The sequence below is a fragment of the Penicillium canariense genome (genome assembly GCF_028826845.1).
Source record: "Penicillium canariense strain IBT 26290 chromosome Unknown utg000001l_segment0_segment0, whole genome shotgun sequence".
Taxonomy (NCBI): Eukaryota; Fungi; Ascomycota; class Eurotiomycetes; order Eurotiales; family Aspergillaceae; genus Penicillium; species Penicillium canariense.
In genome coordinates this window covers 6,094,574-6,119,641 of record NW_026622728.1, presented here as the reverse complement: position 1 = coordinate 6,119,641, position 25,068 = coordinate 6,094,574, and the positions used below count along the sequence as shown (strand labels likewise).

The following is a 25,068-nucleotide window of genomic DNA, read 5'->3' as shown; positions in this document are numbered from 1 at the left end:
ACAGAGTTTGGGAGCAATTGGTCCGCCCATGGACAAGCATCAAGAGAATCCTGATGGGCCGAGATAACCTTGTTCCTTGACGTCTGTCCGCTCTCTCGCTCTTTTCTAGCCACTCTCTTTAGGCTGGTGGAGAGGATTCCGGCCTTTACCCCCCTTTTGCGGTGGCAAGCGGGCCGTGCGAGTCGATCCCCCACGACTGATGGTGTGGCTGTGCCCCAGAAGAGCAGAAGAGAAGCGGAACCTGCTTTACTCATGTCACTCTTTCCTGTCCAGCCACCCACCTTTTTGGCCCTGTCCAACCCGGCGATGGAAGGCCGGATTCGCGACCATGCCAACCGCTCGCTATCCAGCCTGTCGCTGCCTCGGCCCGGAGGACTCCACGGCACGGCTAAACGCAGGCTATTACTCATTTACATCCATGGTTTCATGGGATCGGAAGCCAGCTTTCATGACCTTCCAGCCCACATTCACGATTTAGTGACAGGGTTACTGAGCGAGTCGCATGTGGTCTTCACTCGTATCTATCCTCGCTACAAGTCTCATGGCGAATTACAAACGGCAGTGAATCAATTCAGCGCCTGGTATGTGACCACATAGCTCCAGAACGCTGACAAAATGTCTACGTGCTGATGCAGCTCCTTGCAGGCTGTCACCTCATGAAGCCGATGATCTGGATGTTATCCTGCTCGGACATAGTCTGGGCGGGATCCTTGCTGCGGACGTTGCACTTCTGCAACACCAAGGGCGACCGAAGCACCACATCTTGGGGCTTGTGAATTTTGATGTCCCCTTTCTGGGGCTGCACCCTCGCGTCATTCCTACCGGAATCATGGGCTCAGTTCCGAAGAAAGACATAGCCGTGGAAGACCAACTAGCGGGTGAACAGGAATCTCTCGGACTAGAACCCGCCTACAAACCCGTCACAACAAATCCCAACTTTGACCCTCCCTTTATGAACGATGTGCGCCTGATCCAACGAGGATTTGTCAAGGGTGTGATGCATTTTGTCAATAAGAACGCAGACAACCTCTCACGGTCCATTTTCGACCGACTTGTATCGCCGGTTAAATTTGCAGGCTGTGTCAATAATTACTCTGAGCTTCGTCAGCGACATCAACGCCTGATGGAGTTGGAAGCAGCTGAATATAGCCCCGCAAGAGTACGGTTTGTCAACTACTACACCACTAGCACTGGTCGAATACCGCGAAAAGCCAAAGAGGAGTCCACACAAGACATCGCCGATGAACCCGCGGGGGCCTCTATAGTCGAGTCTTCTTCCGAGAAGCCGCCAGAGAGGCCGGCAGAAAACGACATCAATAATCGCAATCAAACCGAGCCGCCATTCTCGCGGGAATCTTCAGCGGGACAGAATGCCTCGAAAGGATCAGAGACAGCGCCATCTTCAACAAGCACATTAGCACTCGACGAACTGAGTCTGAACTCCGTATCATCCGACTACACTCTGGCAGCACAGGAAACTAGTTCTCAGAAGGATTATCCATCGCCCAAAACCCCAAGCATCACATCTTCCGCGAAGCTCGACTCAAAAAGCGAAACCTTGTCAGAGAGCGTTTCCCTCTCGACGTCACAGTCCGATCTCAGTTCAGAGACCTCAAAACGGAAACTCCGCAAGTTCATCCTCTTGCCCTCTCATCACTGGAAACATAACGACAATTCTCACTGGACCCCTGTTTTAATGGAGGATATGAATGAAGTGACAGCGCATCAGTCCATGTTCGTACCACAGGGTGCAAACTACGACTACCTCGTTGGAGATACTGTGGCGCTGATCGAGCAATGGGTTCAGTCTGATCTGAGCCGACGGTTGCTCCAAGAGAGTCTCGATTAGAGGCCGATGTTGCCAAATCAATAGTGATAGATCCCACATGGCTCTTTAGACTCACAATTCTAAGCCAACGGATGCATTGTAGGGCATATTAAGAGAGTTGAAGACAAATCGGATAATCAAAACTAATCTATTTATAAAGACATGTCAACTAGTTATTTTGACCTAGCCTGCTGTTGCTATGACGTGTAGTGTCATTTAAACATTCGCCTCAAAGAGGCTGGTTGGTTGTGCTGCACGGGGCCCTTCTATACTTGTACATGCTCTAGGGATGAATGATCTTGTCACACCAGGGCGCTAACTTTAGCTGCCTAAGTCGATCCCGGGAGTTCCTCTAGGAGGAGATTACAGGTTGGCTCAGGCCATTTTTTAGCTCAGCCTGCCCATAGCGCGATGATAAGACCGATAAGCAAATCCTCGGCTCAGGCCTTTTTCAATTACCTAGTTAGGTTTAGCGTAGTAAATTACCCTCGTTCGCACGATGTTTTCGAAATATTTAAACTATCTAATAAGTTGTTTTAAACTTCCCTACTAATAAATAATAGATATATCTAGACAATTTCTAATAATCTAGTAATAATAGTTTCTATATGTTTAGTAATCTAGCTAATAACCTAGAAGTAATTCTTAAACAATATTAATTCGCGACCGAAGAACTACGACGAACAGACACATCTACACTTACATAGTAATACAATTAAACTAGTTGATAGCGATGCGTAAGAGTGTGTAAGAGGGTAATTTTGGAAAGAGAGTCGGCTCAGGTCATTGTGGGGACGGAAAGTCGTATGGGTGAGCGCTAGCAGAAAATGGCCTGAGCCGACCTACAGTCACCTCTAGGGGAGAACACTACCGTTGGCACTATCCAGGATCGAGAGTGGGGACCACGGCGTTTCAGCACGCGCCCAGTACCGCGAGGCCGATACCAGTTTGAGTTAACTATCGAAGCCGCTTTGCAGCGCTGCAAACCCAGCCATGATTCACTTTGTAACGGAGGTTGAAAGAATGCAGAGCGTAGAAGCTCTGCCTTTATGCTCAGGTCTCTCCAACTTAGCGTTCAGTGACAGAGGTGTAGGTGAAAATGTTTCTCATCGCCTCCATGCTTCGGTCGTTGGTGATCGGACGCTCCCAATCAATGATTTCTATCTACCACCGAGCATACTAATCTTTCGGGCCAGTCCGGCAGTGGTAAATTATTTTGTGGACTAGATACGCGCAGAACGGCCTTCCGACTTAAATTACATACAAAAATATAGAGAAAGTGGGCGCTTGATAAGCCTGTTCTTAGTGGTAAGTTACCACTCCACATATGTCGACATACAGTACGGCCATGGCAGCTATTCGTGCCCTCCAGTCGCCCCACACCGCCGTCACTGTGTTGATGTTGGGGGCCGGCGCGTAGGTATGCAAGGTTTATAGAGTAAGGGCTGTGCCGCTCTCGTGAGCGGCCCAGCCCCTGAAATATAAAGGTATTGGTTGTACATGATCAACCGTCAATTACGAAGTCTCGTTAAATGCCGAGCACCTATTTGGCTCTCAAACTCGGAAAGCTCCATCTTCATCTCTCTGTCCTCGGCTAACTTGAACGGCCTAAACCTTGAGCCTCCTGACCCAGTTCGTTTTCGCCCCCGAAAGCTGTTGGTTTGGTTACCTTTGGCTTCGAAAACCAACATATCCCTCCTTTTCCCCCTCTGATGACGTTCGCCAGCAAATTTGCTCATGGTGAATAAAGTCGCAGCCAAGCCCAACAATCACTTTCAGCGAGAAATATGAGCGCGCGCAACGGACTCCAATTTCGCGATCTGGTCTCCTGTCTTTTTTGTCTTCTTTTCGCACGATCTGTCTCATCCGCGTCCTCTTGCTACAGATTCAATGGCACCCTTGAGTCAAGCCCAGATTACCAACCTTGCGGTGACACGGCCATGTGCTGTGGCACTAATCGCACAGCAACTAGCCCCTACAGCCAGGATATTTGCCTCGACAATGGGCTTTGCTGGAATAAACTAAAGACTGGTGGGAGCTTCTGGCGTGTGAGCTGTGCTTATGAAAACTGGAATTCCTCCTGTTTGTCCGTCTGTCTAGATGCCAAGGTACGTCCCTGAAATAAATCAGAGAAAGCATTAATTTCCGACCCTCCTTGTTCTCCATTTTTGAAGTCATTATATTACCAATTACCGCTAACAAAATCCTATGTACTAGTATAATGATGGCAGTGACCACGCGCTAATGACATCGTGTGATGGTACAGAGAACTCGAAAACCTGGTGCTGTGGCGATAACACGGACTGCTGCGGTACCTCGAGCGCTCTAACAATTCCTCAAAAGCTCAGCTCAACAACATCTACCTCAAGCGCATCAACAATTTCTCAAACGCTCAGCTTAATAACATCTACCTCAAGCGCATCGGGTGTATCAGCGACTGCAAATTCAAGCCTTGTCACCTCGCAACCCACGTCGCAACCGACCGCCCAGACATCCTCGGGGTCTTCTGAACTTTCAACTGGTGCAAAAGCTGGAATCGGGGTTGCTGTTCCAGTCGGAGTTTTCGGATTGCTCCTTGTTTTGCTGCTTTTCCGACGCCAAAAGCGACAGTCGCAGGTAAATTTCATGGAATTCGACAATAACGATGTGCAGCCTCCTCAGGAACTAGGCGCCAGAATGATTCACGAACTCTCAGCAGTCCAAACTCACGAGCTGCCGACAAAAGACCAAGCTTATGAGTTGCCATCCAAATTCTAAATACAAGGCAATTACCTAGAGGCCTTGGGTTGCAAATTGTATCTTAGCCAACTACTTAAGGGGCTCAGATAAAGATGGGCCACCAAGAGCTATGTATCTCCTAGGAGCTACGTGTAACGATGACATGATAAGCATATGACATGATAAGCATATGACATGGAATGTTCCGGTGCTTGTAGTCCTGAAACAGGGAGCTCGCCTCTCTGTCCTTAGATTCGATATCTTCGTTAAATGGACTCTTCTTTTTGATGATTTGCCAAGCGTAATACTATGAACTAGCTCTAGCCATAGGGATTTCTATATAACTTAAAATCACCCATCTTTGTCAGTATATAGATCTAGTCCACACCCTACGTTGATACGTAGCTTACGTCCTCCTAATTTCTATTCCCATATAATTGCGCAAGTTATAATATTAGAATTCGTGAAGGGCAATGTTACGCTTCTTGGAGACTTGGGCTATTGCCCCTTACCTATATCTAGAATAGGAAGCCCCGCTCATCTTTTTCTCTTTCCTTTTCTTGTCATCGTTGGTTTCCATGCTAGGCCACCCTCACGTTGAGCACTCGATTGAGAGCTAATAAGATAAAGTTTGGTAAAATATACTGCCGGAGATTAGAGAGATAAGTTGACGAGGCACGCCTTCAAGTTCAATTTAGAAACCACTTCTATTGACCGGTTCATGTCTTTGGCAGAGTGATGCGCAGGACCCGAGGACTTATGCTAGCGGCATTGCCCGACTGATCCAGGCTAAAAAAAAACTCATCAATCCCAATATTCCCGTAAATCTGCGCATCGAGGGTGACCCAAGTGATGCAGGACGATGTGAATGGTCCGTGTCCAGCCGTTGAGAGTATTGGAGGCATCAGAGCTCTGAACGATATCCTCCCTGGACTTTCAAGGCCGGTTGGATATAAGCGAATGCTAAAAATAGAAGGGTCGCTGATGTGTTGGAGAGTCATCAGAGACTGGATGAGGTCAGTTCCATTGTTGACCCAGCTTGTCACCAGTAATCCAGGCCCGGCATCTGTTGTGATGGAGATTGAAGAGTTGGTGCCATCAGTTGCTGCATAATTTCCTGCAAACCGCTGCGCTGCTTGGTTCTTGGCACTTGCTTTGAGGGCTGGAAGAAGAGCCGCTGAAATAAGGTCGGAGGCTAAGGCGATCTTTGCGTGGCCGTCCGTACCGGCAGCAAGGATGGTGAAGCCCACGTCGTAATCTGGTGATAACGCGATAATGGATGAATATGCCCCTATGTCGCCTGATTTGGAATAAATATCAAGTGGAGGCTCATCGCCAAATGAGACAATCTCCCACGGAGCCCCAACGGCATAGTCTAGGGACGATGTATGGGCGGCGGGTTTCATCCATCGCCGGGTGATAAACGGAGGAAATAGTGAGCTGTTCAGAATTGCTCGGCCCAGAGCTGCCATGTCTCTTGAAGTTGAGTAAATGCCTCCAGCACTGGAAGAACACGGTCAGATTCCTCCAACTCAAAGCGAGCCAAGAAGGGGGTAGGGAGAGCTCACGGGCCTTCATCGCCCAAGTCAAAGTTCCAATAGTATTCGCCAAGCTGGTCGGGAATGACACCTAGCGACATGTTGGGTGTATTGTAGTATGTTCCATTAAGCCCTAGTGGCTCAATGATATCTCGTTGAAGAAGTTGCTCATATGTTCGACCGGTCATGGTCTCCAGCACGTATGCAAGGATTTGGAACGCGGCATTTGAGTACACTGGGGTCGATGATGTCGGCACGATAGGATGGCTCCGAAGCAGCCCGTTGAAGAACTCTACAATGCAAATCCTGATTAGCCAATCGGGCAATGAAAACGCGTTGAGGTACCTATCGACGTACGTGCTCTATTGCAGGGAACCGGCACACCACACGGAGGCACTTCAGACTGTGGGAGCGCAGGGAATCCCAATTGCTCCATTTGAGAAGCCATCTCAGTAAGATCAAGTACACCGTCTGATACGTTATATTGATGTTAGTGTCGAATCAACGGGGAGTAGACTTTGTTTTGGGTTGGGGGGAGGGGGACACTGACAGTCTCTTGCAATGCCAGCCAAATGGCTCGCTAGCTCTCCAATCGTCACATCACCCCATCGCACATAGTCGATATTATTCCATCTTTTACGTGGATCCTGCTCAACCTCGATGGCGGCTTGGCGGAGCTCTGGAACAAATCTTGCAACCGGCTCTTGGAAGGGCCATAGGCCTTCTTCTGCCAGGAAAAGAACCATTGTCCATAGTTTTGACACACTTCCCACGCGGAACACTGTATCTTGGTCGACCGTGCTCACTCCCAGGGTAGTGTTAATACTTCTGGCAGTGTAAGAGAAACTCAGCAGTGGGCCAGCGTGGCTCCTGTCGAAAATCTGCAACGAGATCGAATTTTCAGATAGCGTTCCATTGTTGGTAGCTTGTTCCAGGATGGAAGAAATATTGTGAAATGCTGCAGCCAAAGTTGGGTCGGTTGAAAGGTTTGTGGGAGCCGGGAAGATAGGTCCAAGCAGGGGGCAATACGTGGCCGCTGCTTGTGCGCCGGCAGAAGCTAAGAGCGCCAGCGACATGGGAAGCACTTTCATGGTGAATGAAGGCATCTCGAATGAGAATGTTGAACGTCACGTCATGCTGTCCTTCAGCGTCGAATTTATACCCGGAGTGATTGTGCCGTCCGGACTCTATATTGGAGACAATGTTGAGATCTAATTTCATATAGAGTGTAACTGCTGTGTGGCGGTGGTCTTCATAAGGGGATTCCGAATGTTTACCTCTCCTAAATACGCAGTACGCACATGAATTCGGGAAAATTGTCCTTTATTATGCAGGCACTGACCATGATTCAAGGAAGAGATTGGGAGACACAAGCCATCCCGACGTCGGATTCCGAAAATGAACCGTTGCCGCGAGAGCTCAATGTAGCAAAAGCAAATTGAGCTGTTGTTTGGTAGGGCCCCTTATGTGGCATACCAATGACCTGAAGGGAATGTAGGTGTCCGATAATGTTTGACAATATGAGCCGCGAGAAAATATCTTGATTCACTTGAAGTATGCGTCAGACATTCCCCATTCAGGTAGGCGGTAACGCTCAGGGATCGGAGATTGTAAAATGTAAAAAAGGCATAGTATATAATCTATCTATAATGAACATCTAGGTCCCGGACCGGATGAAACGAGTGCGTCGTCCACAGCGCCAGACCTGCGGAGCCGAATGACACAAGAACGGTCCAAATTTCTGGTCGTTATACTGGTGTCACATCGAGAAAGTTTACTTCAATTAGCTTTCCAGGCTCACCAGGGGATAAATAGTTTGTGCTATGTTCGCCCCCTTGTGCAACGCACCGTCGGCGTATAGGATAGGTGTCAACGTGAAGCATCATTCCGCCCGGGCTTGCTTAGTTCCCGAAGTTCGGGTAACAGCTTTTCGAGATCACCAACCACTGATGAATGGGAGAGTAAGGTAGTCCAAAATATGTGCGATTTTCTACATCGTAAACAAAGAAAGCTATCATCATCATAACCTAAGGTTCTTTTTGCACCAAGACAGGTATACCCGCAAATCCTCTCATCCAAGCCACGACACCAATTTAGTGGTGGAACAGACGGACACCCTGCTCGACAAAAGTGATGCCCAGCTTCTCCGCGGTCTCGAAGACGGGGGTGTCGTTCTGGCTGCCGGTGGGGGCGGCAATGTACTTAACGCCGGAGCGGGCGGCGCGGAAGACGTTGTCAATGAAGGGGAACTGTAGCAAATAATCAGTGGGCGAATCCAAGAGCAGAAAGGAAGGGAGAAGAACATACGAAAGCGTCAGAAGAGACGGCAACCTCGCCCAGCTTCTGGAGCCAGGAATCGCGCTCCTCCTGGGTGAAGGGAGCGGGGACCTCCTCGAAGACGCGCTCGTACTCGACCTTCTCAGCATCATTGCGAGGGGTCTGGCCTGAGCAGAGCAGGTCGATGGCATTGCTCTTGTCAGCACGCTTGGTGCCCTGCTTCCACTTAATGTTGATAACACGGTCGTGGAAGCGCATCCACCAGTTGTCGGCCTTGTCACCAGCCAAACGGGTGCAGTGGATACGGCTCTGCTGTCCGGCGCCAAGGCCGATAACTTGGCCATTCAGGGCGTAGCAGACCGAGTTGGACTGGGTGTACTTCAGGGCGATGGTGGCAACAGTCAGATCGCGGAGAGCAGCCTCGGGCAGGGACTGGACGTTCTTGGGCGTGATGACATTGTTGAAGGTCTTGCTGGGCGAGATGATAACGTCGTTACGGTGCTGGGTGAGCTGCACACCGTACAGGGTGCGAGACTCTTCGGGGGCGGGAGTGTAGTGTTCGTCCATCTGAAGAACAAGGTACTTGCCACCCTTCTTCTTAGACAAGATCTCCAGAGCCTCGGGCTCGTAGCCGGCGGCAATGACACCGTCGGACACCTCGCGTGAGATGATCTTGGCAGTGGGGGTGTCGACGATGTCGCTGAGGGCGAGGATATCGCCAAAGCTGGACATGCGGTCGGCGCCTCGGGCGCGGGCGTAAGCCTGGGCCAGAGCAGAGGACTCGATGCCCTTGATGTCGTCAACCATGTAGACCTTGCGCTCCTTCTCGTTCAAAGGAACACCAATGGCAGCTCCAGCGGGAGAAACGTGCTTGAAGCTGGCGGCGGCCGGGAAGCCGAGAGCCTGCTTGAGCTCCTTAACCAGCGGCCAGGCGTTGAGGGCGTCAAGCAGATTGACGTAGCCGGGAGAGCCATTCAGAACCTTGAAGGGCAGCTTGCCCTGAGGCATGAAAGCGGAAGCAGGCTTCTGGTGCGGGTTGGTGCCGTAGCGCAGAGAGAGCTGCTGCAGACCATTCCCAGCGTACTCCTTACGGAAGAAACCAGAGATAGCAGTGTCATAGTCGGCGGTCTGCTCGAAGGCCTTCAGGGCGTAGTGCTTGCGGCTGGCATCGGTGATCTCACCAGCCTCGAGCTCCTTAAGGAACTCAGGGTAGTCGTTAGGGTCCGACAGGATGGTCACACGCTTGTGGTTCTTGGCCGCAGCGCGGAGCAGGGTCACACCACCGATATCGATCTCCTCCACGGCCTCATCGATGGTGACGTTCACCTTGGCGACAGTCTCCTTGAAGGGGTACAGGTTGCACACAACGTAGTTTACCTTGGCGATATTTTGCTCGGCAAGGTCCTTCTCGTCAGACTCGATGTCGCGGGCAAGGATACCGCCGTGCACAGCCGGGTGGAGGGTCTTGACACGGCCACCGAGCATTTCAGGCGCATGGGTGATGGCGGAGACGTCCCTATGGAAGGAAGAATTGTCAGCGTTGACATCTCTCGAATCGACCATATAATCGCCTAGAGGCCCATGTTTACGCTTCGGTGCTCGGTCAAAACACGAGAGGCCAGAAAGTAGACTTACTCGACGGGGAAGCCTGCCTCACGGATCATCCTGGCGGTACCGCCAGAGGCAAGAAGACGGACATTCTGCTTGACCAGGCCCTTGGCCAGATCCAGCAGTCCAGTCTTGTCGTAGACGGAGATGATAGCTGTTCCCAAAGAAAGACAAGCATGTCAGCGTTGACTCTAGGTATAACCCCAAAACTACCGTCAAGTAATCCGGGGAACAATATAAGGCCAAGCGCGCCTACCGGACTTCTGAGACATGATGTCGACACTGAGAGTTGGTCAGCAAGCACGATCGAGATGAGAGAAGCTTCAATTAAGCTTCGCTTAGGGAAAGCACCAGTCAACATACCTGAATCCAAGCAACGACGGGGTATTGCAGCTTGAACAAGAGTGGAAAAGAAATATTTCTGTTCTGCCGCGGGGTTTGGCCGCAATCGGACGAGGGGTACTATAATACAGGGAATACGAGAATTACGCACAAACCACATGCAATGACGATGAGTACAGCGTATCATCGGCGCCCCAATCGCCGCGCCGATCTGAGTCATCTGGTCAGGTGACCCACCCGCGCCTTCAAAAGCGCTTTCCCGGCGTTTTTTTTCCTCTTCTTTTTTCTTTTCTTCTTCATGAACAACGCAAAAAAACAACATTCTTCTCAAAAAGCGTTCCTACGAGGATTCGTCCAAGGAAGTACGGAAATCGTCATAGAGAATGGAGACCGAGTACAGCTTGTCTGTACAGGGTCGATCTTGGGTGCAGTACCTGCCTGACCTTCGGGTTCATGTGGTAGGAATTGCAATGATTGATTCTACAACCCACACGTAAAACCTATCTTTTTTTTTCTTTTCATCTCATGTCTGTGTGTGATGTGAGTGGAAAATTTAGCTCGGAGGCCAGTTCTATTACATCCATAAATAAAACAAATTCTGTCTGAAAAAAAAATATCATGACATAACAAGTAACCCGGGACAATCCTAGTTTTCATCGACATTGATTCGCTCTGAATGCCTTTTTAACGTACACCGTGAGGCCTAATTCCTCACGGCTTCAGGGTATCTCTGTTGCCAGCACCGATAGCGAGCTGGCGACCAATATTGCCAAAGCACACGCACGCGCAGAAAATGACACTGGCGACCCAGGTGCGGACCGCGATGCTCTCTTGCGAAATTCCTGCTCCAAGTGCATTTTCCCATCCAGTTCCATTCAGCAGGGTAGTGCCGACCGTCGGGCCGGTGGACACAGGAATCAGCTCTGGCTTCAATCCTAAAACGACACTCATTCCGGTCAGGCTAACTGCGGTAGAGAGGAGGAAGCCAGCCGAGGTGCGGTCGATCAGGTACCAGAGGACGGGGTTTGCGAGGGCTAGGGTCAGCGAGGCTTGGGTGGTGGACTCCCAAGGAAGTCGTCGCTAGAAAAACTGGATGTTAGCGGGTGTTCAATAGGATGGGTGGGATGCAAATCCGGGGAAGGGAAGACGCAGTGAGGCGTACCATGGCGAAGGCAATGCCGACAAATGCACCCACGCTGCGAGCGACAGTCACCCATGAGGGTGTGCGGTCCACACCCTCACCCTCTTTTGACTCGTCACCCTTCATCAGCTCGTTCTCGCGCCAATTGTCGAGCCAGGGCAACACGTTCCCAAGCGCAATGCCTGCCAATCCCCAGAAGCCCAAATATTGCCATGAGTCGTAGTAGTGGACATTCTCCAGTTTGACAGGAGTAATCCAGTGGTTGTCGTGCAAGTGAACGGTGATGACTCCGTAGACAATGCCGAAGCCAAATAGGAGGGCGCTGCTCATCGCCTGTGGCAAGATGACACCACGGAACAGCCCATGGCTGAGTCGCGAGCGCGTCCGCCGCAAAGCAAACTGACGTGGCTCCGTGGCCGACCTCGCTGCCGCTTGTTGCGACGGTTCTGGCGGATGAGTCGCAGCGGGTGTGTGGGCCTCAGTGCCCCAGGGGCTGGATTCATCACGAAAGCTGTCGAATGCGGTGGGGGAGTAGATGCCATATAGGGTCGAGGAGGTCAGGTTCAAGATCGAGCCCGTGCGACTGACACTCGTCGAATTGGGCGCGGTGTCCCGGCCGCTGGGGTTCAGAAAGTCGGCATTGGTAGCTTCGCTGGGCGTGGGAGGTGAGGACGACTCGTTGGACGCGGGTGTAACCTCGAAGGCACGTCGCGGGCGCGGGCGCAGGATACGAGGTTGTTCCGCCATTGTGTACGGGCGGCTGGTTTTCTTTCTCGCGGGTTCACTTCAACAGCAAGTTCAGAGGATCGTGTCGACTGTGGCAAACGGGGATGCTTAGAAAACTAGAGCGTTTGATTTCGGAGCGATAGAACCAGGCGTTCACGCTGAAAACCACCCAAGACCGCCTGGACAGTTCAGGTCAAACAGACACTTTGCAGGTAGCTTAAATGTCCAAGATTTTGGCCGTGCGACGCGTCTCTGCGGACGAACAGGTGTCAGCGAAATTCTCGGTGGAATGGCAGTAGACAGGGCGGTACGAGCTCGGGAAAGGTGTTGACAGGGGTGGGGACCCTTACCAGAGGCTGCGACTGGAAGGACTCGTTCGGTCAGAAGGTGGCAACGCAAGCAATGGGTTCGTGTATTGGGCTGCTGGCGAAGAGAAAGCTTCGAAATAAAAAGTGTTGGGAAAGGTGGGAGAATACGTCAATGAGAAAGCGAAGGAGCAATGGTCTCCGGCGGACTACTGCGGTTAGTGCCACTCTGCGTCGGAGGAGCCGGCTGTTTTGGCGCCCGAAACTGTTTCCGGAGAGCTTCTAGCCTTTTGTCATCAGCCACCCGACGCTTCTGGCCGCTGCTTGTGCGTCTCCGTGTTTCGGCGTAGCCTCCCGGACTGATGTGCTCGTGGTGCTAGTGGTGCTAGTTGCCAATCCGAGGCCGCGGGGAAGCCCAACTTAGCGTTGCAGGTGCGATGTTGAAGCTATAGAGTGATCTCCCCCCAGAGAATCAGTGTACCTCAAGGTGTTTCACAAAAGTGAAGAGAAAGAAAACAAGAGAAGCCATGCGAGACTAGAGAGGAGAAAAAGAGGGGCCATCACATGCCCGGATGTCAATCTGCAGCTGCAGCTCGTCTCGTGGCACGGTGAGGAGGTGCGGGCGAGGAGGAGAGGGGGATACGATCCACCCGAGCAGCGTAGACCCGACGCTTGGAGTACCCCGAGTCCATCGATGATTCCTCCCTTTCCTTCCTAGGGGTGCTCTGGTCGAAGCATTCCCCAGGGAACTCGCCCAGCCAAGTTCGCGGAGGACAGCCGGAACGTGCCAACTCCAAAGCCGATGTCGTTCCAAAGCACAGGAGGAGATACGCCGTTCATCCCGCTGGAGCTTCGACTCGAGATTCATAAGCCGCTGGTCCAATGGACTTGGCCAGAGGTGCTTTACGAGGCCCAACCGTCTGCAGGCCCATGTAAGCCACGCTTCGAACCAACAGGACCAGTCCAGCAGAGCGTCTAATTAGACCACTCTCGGTGGAGTTGTCTCGCTCTAATGTGAAAAGGCTCGCTCAAGGAGCCACTTAAACTACTCCATGCAGCTGTTACGATTAATAACCACCGCTTTCGATCAATGATAGGTCAGTTAACGGCTTTGCCTTCCTTCCATGAAACAGACGAAGACCGTAGCTCGAAGTATGAGAGGCGATCAAAGCCCCTGGTTGGTAAGGACACGGAAGAATGCCTAAAAACTCCCTCGTAAAACTGATCTCTCAGTCATAGGTAGTGCCAGAGACTGTGTAGTCATGCTTTGTTGCGTGTTTGGACCCGAGGTCTGTCATCCAGTGGGAGATTTGTTTCTTGAAAATGTTGATGCACAAGATTGCTCGCCTTCACAGGGGGCTGACATGTGCTATCAAGGTAGTGGTCCCATCCTTGATTTCTGACATCTCATTCTGCATACCATAGATAGGTATCCCTCAAATATCAGAGTAAATGCCGGTTCAAACCTTGTGAGATAGCACAATTTGTGCTCCCTGTTCTATAGTGGTTAAGAAAACATCCTACAAATTAACGTTCTGGTGGTTATTTCTAGAGTTAACCTATGGCAAGACTGTTTAGTTGGAGACTCTTCGGTATCTTACAATGGCGCTCGATCTGGTACCTAGCTTCTGGGATTTGAGAAGAATTGATATTTTAGAAGCTTTGCTTCCTGTCGTGCTAGTAACTCACACATGCAACAGAGGCCGACTGGCGCAGCAAATCATTCCAGCTCCTTTGATTCAGCATAGTATACTGGCACGTCACCTTGCCACCATTCGCGGATCGAGGAAGTGTCGACAAGATCGACATGCCCTATCAGTCCATAGTGGAATCCGGATACTCGGAGAGGTGAGTCCTCTCCAATTGAAGGAAGGACACCCTGGCCTGGTTTCAATTCAAGATGTACAGAGAAAGAGGCCGATCTAGATCACCCGCAGCTATAAGAAGACCACCACTGGCACGGTGGCAGCATCTTCACCCAAATATTCATTCTTCTTCCAGCAAAACCGGATAAACTGGCAAAATTTGCATCCCTAACACCATGCATGCCTCGGTCGTTTCCTTGCTCGTGCTCTTGAGCTCTGCTGCCCTCGCACTTCCGAATCCCGAACTTGATATCTCGGCGATACCTTCCGAGGTTCTCTACTATTACCGATTCCACCAGATTCCATTGAGCGTCTACACCTACACCGATGGATTAACACTTGACCTGCTTCACGGCCACCACAATAAGGTGGCTGTGGACATGACATGTGGTCCCAGTTATCCCGGCATCTGCCCTTCTGTGCAGTGGTACTGTGACCGCGATATGAGTAAGTGCAGGGGCAAAGAAGTTATCGGAATGACGTGCAACTCCGACGAAGCTTGCTATTCTGGCATTTGTGGCCCGAACAACATGTGCCTGAGACCCAAGGGCCAGTTTGGCAGCACGTGTACGGATCACTCACAGTGCGCATCTGGACTGGTTTGTCGGTATGGCAAGTACAATAGGGACCATTTGGAATGTCTTGACAAGGGGAACAAGCTATACGGCTCGTCCTGCACCAACAATCGCGACTGTGAGCATCCATTTATCTGCAACGAGATGACCGTGGGAGGTGGGGAGAACATCTGCAGCCTGCCAGAGGATCTCACGGGTTCTAGTGCATGCATCGGTGATGGTGAGCTCTGTGGATCGAACGGTCAGTGCTGCTCCGGGAAGTGCCAGATGAAGGGTATTATGCCATTGTGTGCAGCGTGATGGATTGCTTTTTTCTGGCACCTGAAATTGAGCTGCTGCAAACGCAGTTCAGGGACGTCCTCTTCTATCTCATCAATGGCTTGAACCAAATTGCTTGTGGTTATTCACTATTCCCTCGATACTAATACAAATGATCACTATTATCATTTTGAAGCTAAAGGGTACAATTTCTGCCATTGAACCATTGTTACAAAACAAGGTCACTTGAACAGAAAGTCGGAACCACCGGAACAATTCACCCATATCAAATCACTTGGGCAGATGTCTCCCTTGTTCCTTCGAAGCCGAGTGGCAGTGGCAGCAAGCCACTACCAAGGTCGTTACATGTCGGGTTTTGCCCTGGATAGTAGAATCAAATGGTTTACGTGGAGCCCCCATTCGTTGCAATCCCCGTCGCACAAACGAGGCTCAAGCATAAAGAACCCAATAACGTAGTTCTGACCAGGTGAAGTATTTCGTAGAATATCTTATGTAATTATAGATCGGAGGATCGGAGGTGTTCAACTAACTACTAGGTTGTCTCCGATACTCTCCGAGTGTACATGTATATGGTGCTGGAAAGAAAAGGGCATAATATACCGTGCAAGGACTCAAGAGATGAGCCCCGAGGATACATTCTAAGCGAAAAGGAGTCAAAAAGGAGTTGAAAAAAGGCCGATCTCCACTTCGGCCCTACTGATTACTCTTCATCCGCTCCCGTCGGCCAGATTCATGCGCCCGAACGGGAATAGAGTTTGAGCGACTCATTCGCCTCAACTCAACGTATTAAAAACTATTTCAATCTATATCAGATTATACCTGCTCGGGTCGTAAGAGGCAGTTTCAGTCATGCTTTCCATCAGCATCCCGCAATATGACACTCCCGACCATTACGAGCTATGCCAGCTCCCCGCGCCGACCGTGGAACATCCCACGGACATCTTGATCAAAGTCCATGCAGCCAGCATCAACCCGATTGACGTTAAGAAAGCGTCGGGCATGTCCAAATTAGTCCTGAGAGATAGGTATGTGTGCATACTGGTCAACGGTGATTTGTTCTGACTGTCGTGGGTAAAGTTTCCCGTATAGAATTGGCTACGACTGTGCGGGCACCATTCTGGATATTGGGTCTCAAGTAACCTGTTTCAAGATCGGCGATGAGGTTTTTACTCGGTTGCCCGAATGCCATCGAGGTCTAAATCCTTACTTATTCTCCTAGTTTAATTCCTTGGCAGCTAATGGTGAGCAATTTCAATACAGGGGCATGGAGTGAGTTGGTAAAGACAACTGAAGACTTTGTCGCTTTGAAGCCAAAAAATCTCTCAATGAAAGATGCTGCTTCGATACCTTTAGCGGCTATGACAGCCCTGCAGGCACTTCGGCGGTACCAAGGGGACCTTAAAGGGAAGACTGTGTTTGTGCCCGCGGGATGTATGTTTCTCCAAGTGGTGTCATTTTGAGCAAACGCTTACCTTCTGACAGTAAGTGGCACCGGACTATTCGCGTGCCAGCTCGCCAAAAATGTGTTCAGTGCCGACAGGGTGATTACGACAGTTTCTACTTCCAAGGTAGCTAGAGTGAAGGAACTCCTTGGGGAGGGTGTCGTGGATGAAGGCAGGGCGTTCCCTTTATCCAAGCTCCATTGAATGCTCAACTAACAGATAAGGTACCAGTCATCGACTATACAAAATCGAACCCCAAAACCGTTATTCCTCCGCGGTCGGTGGACTTTCTTTTCGACACGACCGGAAACTCCATGCCCTATTTATCACTCATGCGCCCGACCGGAACCATTGTTTCCATATCCATTTTGACGTCCGGAGATGTGCTACAAAATTCGAGTCTCATGCGACTGTCGCCAAACAAGAAGGACAAAGCTATTGTACCATATCCCATTCGTGTCGCGTTGAACGTACTGGATCGAATTCGTACTATGCGGGCATCGCGGTATGGCGTCAAGTATTCGGCTATTTTCTTGGAACCAAATTCCACAGACCTGAATTCCATTCGTCAGTGGGTTGAGCTGGGGAAGCTACATACTGTTGTTGGGACCAAGGTGCACTTCAAAGATCTAAAGGCTGTTCGAGGCGCGTGTCAAGCTGTGTTCGACGCAAGAGGAGGTGTTGGAAAATCCGTAATCACCTTTGAATGAGAGCTGAATGGTGTGAGAATCAAACTCGGAAAATGCGCTTGTTCGTTTCATTTTCTCTGCGGCAGCTCGTTCATCTCAATAAAAGAAAGAGAAAAATAAAGGGATTTGGGTCATGGGACCTACCACATAGCTCCGCAGCTGTCAGCTGGATTTGCCACCGTGCAAATCATGGATGGCCCGTCTACACGATCAACTCCCCAACCAAGAAACTTGGGCCGGGAGACGAATCATTGCGGGAACCATTCATTCCCAGAACTTTGAATGCCAATGAGATGAAGAGCAAGTTGCCTTCGCATGTAGCATATCATATGATGCCACTAAATGCCTGGTAAATATTATTATTGGGTACTGGGCTCCCTTAAAAGAAGACCCCGGACTTCCGCATTGAAATTCGAGGCATCATTTTCCAGAGAACCTACGTTTCAACTAATCACTCTCAAATCTCATCAAAGCTCATACATGAGACATGTCGTCCTTCGGTAACTTCCAGACACTCCTTGACCAACAGGTCGGGACGCTTCCAACACAGTCATCTTGGCCAGTTCACAGAGGTGCGGAAAACCATCTCTTAATAGATACTCTGCGTATGATCATTCCAGCTTATGGTTATCTCGCTTACAGACCATTCGAAAAAGAAAAGGCCTATTCCTCTGAACTCTTTGCGTTTTCAGGGAGCTGCATGGGTCACGGCAGGTGGCAGTATGTACGCGACGCTACACGGAGCCTTTAAGATTTTCCGCAACTTCCGTGGATTGAGATACATTTAGTACGCTTGTACTTCGGGGGCTGGTGCAATAACAAATATCTATCGGCCTTTTCGCTTATGATTTTGTCATCTACCAACTGTTCTGGCCTGGAAAAGTCCCAATTGTCCACTACGTTGTTTAGTGATACGAGACGGGATTCCTAGCAGTCGTAGTATTATACTTGAAGCTCTTGATGCTGTTTAAAATTGGCAGCACATCAAGAAGACGAGTCCATTCAACGAATATATCGAAGCGGAGGGAGGGAAAACAAGAGAAAGAGAGATGAGCTCTTCTCTCACTACTAGGCCTGAGCGGCTACGTCCAGGGCGCAGGTTTATCGTCATCGGTGTGATCATCGATGAACCCCTCGTCTAGTTGTTGCCCGTGCCCAGAGGGGTAGGCGGATAGGCGGTCCCAGGTTCGTAGGGTATCTATCGTGGAAGCCCAATAGCTTCTACGGTGCGCCCTTGAAGTCTCGTGCCGGACACTAGTTATCGTCGATGCTATATCTAGTCTATCTCACCTTGTATTGTAGCTTCCTGTAGTAGAGATGAAACTCTAGGATTTTGGTAACTTCTCTTCGTTATGAGTGTCCACTTTAATCTGTGGAGTGTCTCCGTAATGGCCGGTGAGGGGCTCTATATGTGAGGCACGACGTAGTTTGTGAGGTGAAAAGACTTGGTGGTATACACGAATAGAGTTCGGGAGATCGAGTTTATAGGTATGGCCTATTTTCTCGATGATTTTAAAGGGACTACTGGCCTGATTACTGAGCTTCCTGTTCGGCCGATCTGTGTGCTAGTTCTTTATAGTAATAAAAACTGAATCCCCTATCCTCTGAGGGTGTAAACCATCGTGCCGCTCTCGTAGAATAGGCAGGGTTCTCATCCAAGCCTCATGGGTCTGAAAAACTTCATCCGGTAGCAAGAGACGGTGCCTTGTCTACACATATGAAGGGGGAGCTGTGTCTTGCTCATAGAAAGCAGTGCTAAGGAATTTCCGGACCCTTAGACCCATAGGACGATATCATTCGATTATCTTCTCCATAGACCCCACCGCATCAGACCCGAATCCACACCCTACCAGTCCAACATAAGATTGTCAGTCAATCAAGTGCTTTGTCGAGAGCTTGAGGAACCGATGCAGGGGAAAAAAAAAAAAAAAAAAAAAAAAAAAAAGATAAGAAAACTATCAAGTTGACTCCATATAATCACCTCCGGTTGTACCGGATCAAATTTGTACCCCTTAATTCTAACGACTTTTTGAAAAAGTAAAATTTTGTGAAAGTTTTCGCCCCCAGCCCTTTCCAGCAAATCGGGAAACAGAGGATCCACCAAAATCTAACATAAGCCCACGATGGGCGCACGATAGTGAATTGCACGTGCACCTTACTCTGAATTTGACCAATTCAAGCAGATTCTCAACATCCACGAATACAAATAGAAACGTTAAACGATGTAACGAGAAGCCATGTTTGAAATCATCAATGCTCTTTGTGCTTTCACGACGGCCCGCAAATTGCCCTATGCGGTTAGCCTGCCCTGTTTAGGCCTAACTCCCCATTTGCGCCCCTACCTTTGAAATTTCAATCCAACATTCGATTGCAAGCCTTGAAAGATTTATTGAGCTTCAATCATGATGGAAGGTATCGAAATTAAGGATGACGCTCAGCCGTATTCCAGTATGGCTGGGAAGCTGGATCCCCGACTCCTTCAAGCTCTCAATGTGATGGGGTTTACGTCCATGACACCGGTTCAGCAGCGTGTTTTGACCGAACTTCCCACCTGGCGCACCGACTGCCTCGTCCAGGCCAAAACCGGCACTGGCAAAACCCTTGCCTTTTTGCTGCCAGCGTTGCATTGTCTCCTTGAGGCTCGGTCGGCACCACCGAGGGGTCAGGTCGCCATCTTGATCATTACGCCGACTCGAGAACTCGCGCAGCAGATTGCCAAGTCCTGTGATCAATTGACGTCGCAGCTTGCGAAGCCTTTGGAGTGCCACATTGCAGTCGGAGGAACAGCCCGAGCATCTGCCCACAATCGATTCATGAATGGGGCACCCTCTGTTCTAGTCGCAACCCCAGGGCGGCTGAAGGACTACCTTTCTGACGAATACACTGCCGAAAAGCTGTCAAACATCCAAACCCTCGTGTTGGACGAAGCGGACACGATGCTTGAGAGTGGATTCTTGGCTGACGTGAAGCAAATTCTCAAGCTTATTCCTTCAAAGAAGAGCAAGGGCTGGCAAGGAATGTGTTTCTCCGCCACTATTCCGCCCAAAGTCAAGGACGTGGTCAATGTGGTTTTGCAGCCAGGCTACACTAGCATTTCGACCATGCAGGAGAACGAGTCGCCAACACATGAGCGAGTTCCCCAGTACCACGTCATCATGCCATCTGTGGGAGAAACCTTCACTGCACTTACTTCTCTCCTGAGCCTCGAGAGCAAGAAATGCTCGAAAATTATTGTCTTCGGCGTCACCGCAAACATGGTTGCCCTCTTGGCGAAAGTGTTTTCTAAGGGTTTGACCCCGTTGAAGGTGTTTGAAATTCATTCTAGACTTAACCAGGGTGCTCGCACGAGAACCACGGCTCAATTCAAGGAAGCATCTGCCGGAATCCTGTTCGCCTCGGATGTCATTGGCCGCGGCATGGATTTCCCCAATGTCGACTTGGTCATCCAGGTCGGTTTGCCCTCGAACGGCGAGCAGTATGTTCACCGCGTTGGTCGTACTGCCCGCGCTGGCAACGATGGTCGTGCTATCATCCTCCTCACCCTGGCCGAGTCTTTCTTCATGAAAGTTAACCGCCACCTGCCCATCAAGCCCCATCCCCAGACCAACGTGGTCCTTGATGGAGCCCCTGCCTTCGCAGATGCTGTCACTATGGCATTTTTCAACATTGAAGAGGAAACAAAGCAACGTGCCTACTCGTCTTACATTGGTTTCTTTGCGGGATCCGGTCTTCTGAAGCAGGTTCGTCTTGACAAGGCTGGCCTAGTCCAACTTGCGAATGAGCTGGCCGTCGAGGGTATGGCATGCCCTGAGCCTCCGGCAATGGACCGAAAGGTCGTCGGCAAGATGGGTTTGAAGGGCGTCCCTGGATTCAACTTCGCATCCGGAAACGACTTTGATAGAAGCAGTTCTTCTAGGCCGCGCGGGGGCAAGAGGCGTGATGCACTTAGCCCTGGCGCAGGCCAAGGAGGCCACAGGGGTGGAGTCGAGAAGACCCGCGGAGGCAGAGGTGGAGGGGGCCGGGGGTCTCGTCGCGGAGGCCGTGGAGGGAAGCCCAGGGGAGGATGAGGGATGAGGTTCTTGAAGACACATTAACCCTGACCTAGATGGCCGGTTTTTTTTCCCCTACATGATGAGTTCACGCAAGGTGTGCCAAAAATTCCAGGATCAAGGGTTTGGTCCACCGGCAAGCCGTCCTTATGAAATTAGATTTGCATGCAAATAATGACATAGACTTCTGAATTCCAAATCACGCAAATTCATTCAAAACGTGGCCTACGAAAACAAGATTTATTAGTATAGTTGACTTTTGCATGAGTACCTGCGTCTGGGCTTTTTTTGTTTGCCCTATATCCCCATTCGCTGGGAACACAACTGCATCTATCCCCAGAATTTCCCATACAGTCTTCCAGTGCGTATCTGGCGTCCTCCAAGCAATCGTGAGTGTTAGCAGTATCGCCCTAATGATCTCTTATGGTTTACCAATTTCCACACTTCTCATTGCTGGACGAGATAAACTCCATCCTGGACCCAAACTAAGAAAATGGGGAGCAACATTCAACATTCAATTATGCCCGTGTTCTAACTTGCACCGTGGTCTCAGTCTTGTTTCTTTTTCCCTAGAAATTCCGAGCCTGGAGGCAGTGATAGGAATTATGCTGTCGCGGTCTGCTTCATTGACATTTTGGTTTCTCCAGGGCGTCGCACTTATTTCGGAGAGGAATGAATCTTTTTTATTAGAAGTAGGTATCTCGTTTTGCTATATACACCGTTCCACTGATGTCCTTGACGAGCGCTGGAGATTGGAGTTGCTTCTATAGTTACCATTCTTGGTTGATGTACTTGAGAGCATAATCAAAGCCAGGACGATCTTTTATATTGCTGACTCTCTGCCACTGAGTCTATATATAATCACCGTGTATGCTTCTCATGTTACGGCGATCACGTTGACTTTTCTGTCAACGAAGGATCCGGTTCTAGTCGGCGGGTCACCCATATCTTGGTCCTGGGCAAAAAGGAAAAAAGGAACAATGCGATCTCAAAAGCTGGCCATCACGGAAGTCACCGCAGCTGTTCTCCTACCTTGAAGCGGCTAGTTTGCGTCTCCCACCTACCGCGCTGGAATTTGAACCATCACCCTTGAAGCCATCCATTGCCGTAGAATGCGAAACCACGCGTTTCTACCTACGCGCGCCTCATTTTCTTATATCAAACCCAGGTGGTGGAGTCCTCTAACAGAAACTCTTCCTCTGCCCCTCGACAAGATTCACCTCTGTATGACTCGATTTCCCCAGCCGAAGCATTTCGCAAGGTCGACCTCCAGGGACCGTCAATCTTCAGGTTAAACCTCCCTGCTCAGGCACATCGGGTACTCTCCAATTCTTTATCACTGGAAGTATGTTCACTGGGCGCAGAACACAGACTTTTCCAATTGCTCATAGGTAAAAAGGGTCCCGGTACTAAAGGATGATTATAGACATGCTACTGTCATTTGCGGGTTGCCGTGCGGAAATATATATCGCAGGATCCATGCACCCAGTACGGAGCCTCAAGATAGCACATTCGATACTGGAGGTCGCTATCCACCGAGAAACAGCCGATTGGCTTTTCGTAACGCTCTTCAAGTGCTTTAGCTACGGAGTGCGGGGACATACTGTAGTTTATCCAACAGAACGGTACGCAGTCTACAGAACCAGCCGAACGCCGCTCGCCAAGCCCTATACCGGTCGCGAGAGCATTATCCCCAGCATCCGAACACCGGGTGCATGGGGCATAACTAGTGCATGGCCAGCGACAAAGGCACGGCCCCCAGGATCCGACCGACGCGGTCAGCAGACCATGCCATAGCAGCAGCAAGACAAGTCGCGCATGACCCAAAGCCAGGGATGCCCCGGGCAGCGCGGCATGTCTTTTCCGAACGTGCGCATTCCGGACCATGTTAGTCCTAGCGCCTCCTGCATCGGCATCCTGGATTCAGGCAAGGAACTGGGGAATTACCCTTGCGCGAGAGGGGCAATGTGGCAGGCACCGTGGGATGCCACGAGATGGGCCATGAGCCGTGAATTATGACCATAAGGGCGCCGGGGGAAGGACTGTGGACGGTGTAACACAGCAGGGCGATGCGCATCGCAGCATTGTGAACCCCCGAAACCGAGCGCACGTGGCTGGGCATTAGATACCATATGCATATCCATCTATATCTACCGGAATGAAATCATCCATGTTGATCAGCCTCGGGAACCCGAGCGTCCGTGCGAGGCCAATCCTGAGGCAGTATGGAGTACTCTCGTACGGCGTAGTGCAGGATAAGGCTGAGGGCATCGTGGATGAAAATTGTGCACAGAGACCCACCGAGCCCAAGAGAGTGGTTGAGCCGGATTTGCTGGCTGTCGGCATCGGAGTTCGGAACTTCCGATCTGCGACGATCAAAGTCTGCCCGTTCCCGGTTGGGGGGGGGGGGGATCGCCGAGGATCCGGTTGGATATGGAGATGTTTGAGTCATGCGGATGAGTGCTGTGGAGAGTCCGCGGGGCGGTGGGCAGAGGATGGTCTGGTTGTTGGCCTAGTGAGCTGCGCGAGAATAGACGTACCTTGAAAGGTTGGCGGTGCTGGGATGGTTTTCATGGGCCGCTTAGGTAAGGCGGAGCGGAGGGCAAGGGCAGGGTCTCAATGGGGGTTTGTGCTCAGAAGCTTGCAGAAGGAAAGATTTTCGAGTCTCCACTACGCTATAGTCTGTGTACGGAGATTTACCTGTGGACTCAACCCTGAAATCAATTAGCCGTTATGTTGGTTTGAATCTATGAATTCACCGTGGTTGAAGCACCGCCTTCCCAGCGTGGCCCCACCGCCCACATGTACGAATTTTTTCAGTGGTCCATCTGCTGGCAGAATAATCAAGAGAGAAACGCCCCAGCGACTCTCCAACCTGTGCAGGGCGATTGCTCGCCTAATGATTATTATAGCAAATTATAGTTCGTGTCCGCCCCGATTCAACCATACTATCACCCTCTACGGTATCTCGCGCGGCGTTTGCGAAATGGCCGACGGAGCTGATGGTTGACATCATCGAGCTGTCAGGGTGGATCGGGCTCGGAAAGAGGCAGCAAATCACCGAGCGATCGCAAGCCGCGAGATCGTTTCCCATTTTTCCTGTGACCGTTGACTGGCCGAGCCACTCAATTGCACCGGACAAATCACTCCGACGCATTCCAGAAGCTCCCTGGCTCTGGCACTGGTTGGGCCCGTTTGTTGTTCTGGCAGGCTAACTCCGACCGAAGTCGTTCTATCACCGAGGAAACCCAGACGTGGCGGGCTCTAGGCCTATCGATGGACTTAATTGGTGATGCTTCGGTTTCTGCCGCGGTTCTCGATCAGTGATGATGCAGTTCTTCTGCTGGGGCTGGCTGGAGCATTTGATACCCCTTTGGACTCTGGACGGAGTTCTCCGTACAGTCTAGAATGGCGCGGTTCGGCCCAACAAGGCAGCCCAAATAGGACGATCGTATTCGGGACGGTAGGGCTGCTCGCAACTCTGGCACGGATGGGGTGCGCTTGCCGAGCTTGTTGGGCTTGAAGGGAATCCACTGCGAGCAAAAAAAAAAAAAAGCCCCACTGTTTCAGCGCCGGACCCATTTCTTTCCGTCGCAAAGCCACCTTTAGGCTGCTCTGCTGCGGCTTAGCTTGGCTGCTGGGTGCCATGGCGAGCTGAGCCGCCAATTTGCTCTGCGGCTTGTTTC

The 25,068-nt window shown here is 50.7% G+C and overlaps 7 protein-coding genes across 7 annotated transcripts; 4 read left to right on the top strand and 3 right to left on the bottom strand.

The window, feature by feature from the left end:
- Positions 1 to 252: 252 nt before the first annotated feature.
- N7482_002078 (uncharacterized protein) lies at positions 253 to 1,849 on the top strand (the record flags this gene model as incomplete). The annotated part of the gene is made up of 2 exons (XM_056684203.1): positions 253 to 581; positions 646 to 1,849. 2 exons carry the CDS (start codon positions 253 to 255, stop codon positions 1,847 to 1,849), a joined length of 1,533 nt encoding a protein of 510 aa, XP_056547809.1.
- Positions 1,850 to 5,265: 3,416 nt separating this feature from the next.
- Positions 5,266 to 7,175, bottom strand: N7482_002077 (serine hydrolase domain-containing protein; the record flags this gene model as incomplete). Its single annotated transcript, XM_056684202.1, has 4 exons — positions 5,266 to 6,049; positions 6,115 to 6,376; positions 6,442 to 6,555; positions 6,635 to 7,175. The coding sequence occupies 4 exons, from the start codon at positions 7,173 to 7,175 to the stop codon at positions 5,266 to 5,268; spliced, it is 1,701 nt and encodes a 566-aa protein (XP_056547808.1).
- Positions 7,176 to 8,177: 1,002 nt separating this feature from the next.
- Positions 8,178 to 10,241, bottom strand: N7482_002076 (phosphoribosylaminoimidazolecarboxamide formyltransferase/IMP cyclohydrolase; the record flags this gene model as incomplete). Its single annotated transcript, XM_056684201.1, has 4 exons — positions 8,178 to 8,333; positions 8,392 to 9,877; positions 9,997 to 10,123; positions 10,226 to 10,241. The coding sequence occupies 4 exons, from the start codon at positions 10,239 to 10,241 to the stop codon at positions 8,178 to 8,180; spliced, it is 1,785 nt and encodes a 594-aa protein (XP_056547807.1).
- Positions 10,242 to 11,022: 781 nt separating this feature from the next.
- N7482_002075 (INSIG family protein) lies at positions 11,023 to 12,199 on the bottom strand (the record flags this gene model as incomplete). Its single annotated transcript, XM_056684200.1, has 2 exons — positions 11,023 to 11,391; positions 11,474 to 12,199. The coding sequence occupies 2 exons, from the start codon at positions 12,197 to 12,199 to the stop codon at positions 11,023 to 11,025; spliced, it is 1,095 nt and encodes a 364-aa protein (XP_056547806.1).
- A 2,325-nt stretch (positions 12,200 to 14,524) lies between these two features.
- N7482_002074 (uncharacterized protein) lies at positions 14,525 to 15,223 on the top strand (the record flags this gene model as incomplete). The annotated part of the gene is made up of 1 exon (XM_056684199.1): positions 14,525 to 15,223. The coding sequence occupies one exon, from the start codon at positions 14,525 to 14,527 to the stop codon at positions 15,221 to 15,223; it is 699 nt and encodes a 232-aa protein (XP_056547805.1).
- Positions 15,224 to 16,051: 828 nt separating this feature from the next.
- N7482_002073 (NADP-dependent oxidoreductase) lies at positions 16,052 to 17,354 on the top strand (the record flags this gene model as incomplete). The annotated part of the gene is made up of 5 exons (XM_056684198.1): positions 16,052 to 16,227; positions 16,280 to 16,364; positions 16,438 to 16,633; positions 16,685 to 16,801; positions 16,876 to 17,354. 5 exons carry the CDS (start codon positions 16,052 to 16,054, stop codon positions 17,352 to 17,354), a joined length of 1,053 nt encoding a protein of 350 aa, XP_056547804.1.
- Positions 17,355 to 19,738: 2,384 nt separating this feature from the next.
- N7482_002072 (ATP-dependent RNA helicase) lies at positions 19,739 to 21,400 on the top strand (the record flags this gene model as incomplete). Its single annotated transcript, XM_056684197.1, has 1 exon — positions 19,739 to 21,400. One exon carries the CDS (start codon positions 19,739 to 19,741, stop codon positions 21,398 to 21,400), a length of 1,662 nt encoding a protein of 553 aa, XP_056547803.1.
- Between the last annotated feature and the right edge of the window lie 3,668 nt (positions 21,401 to 25,068).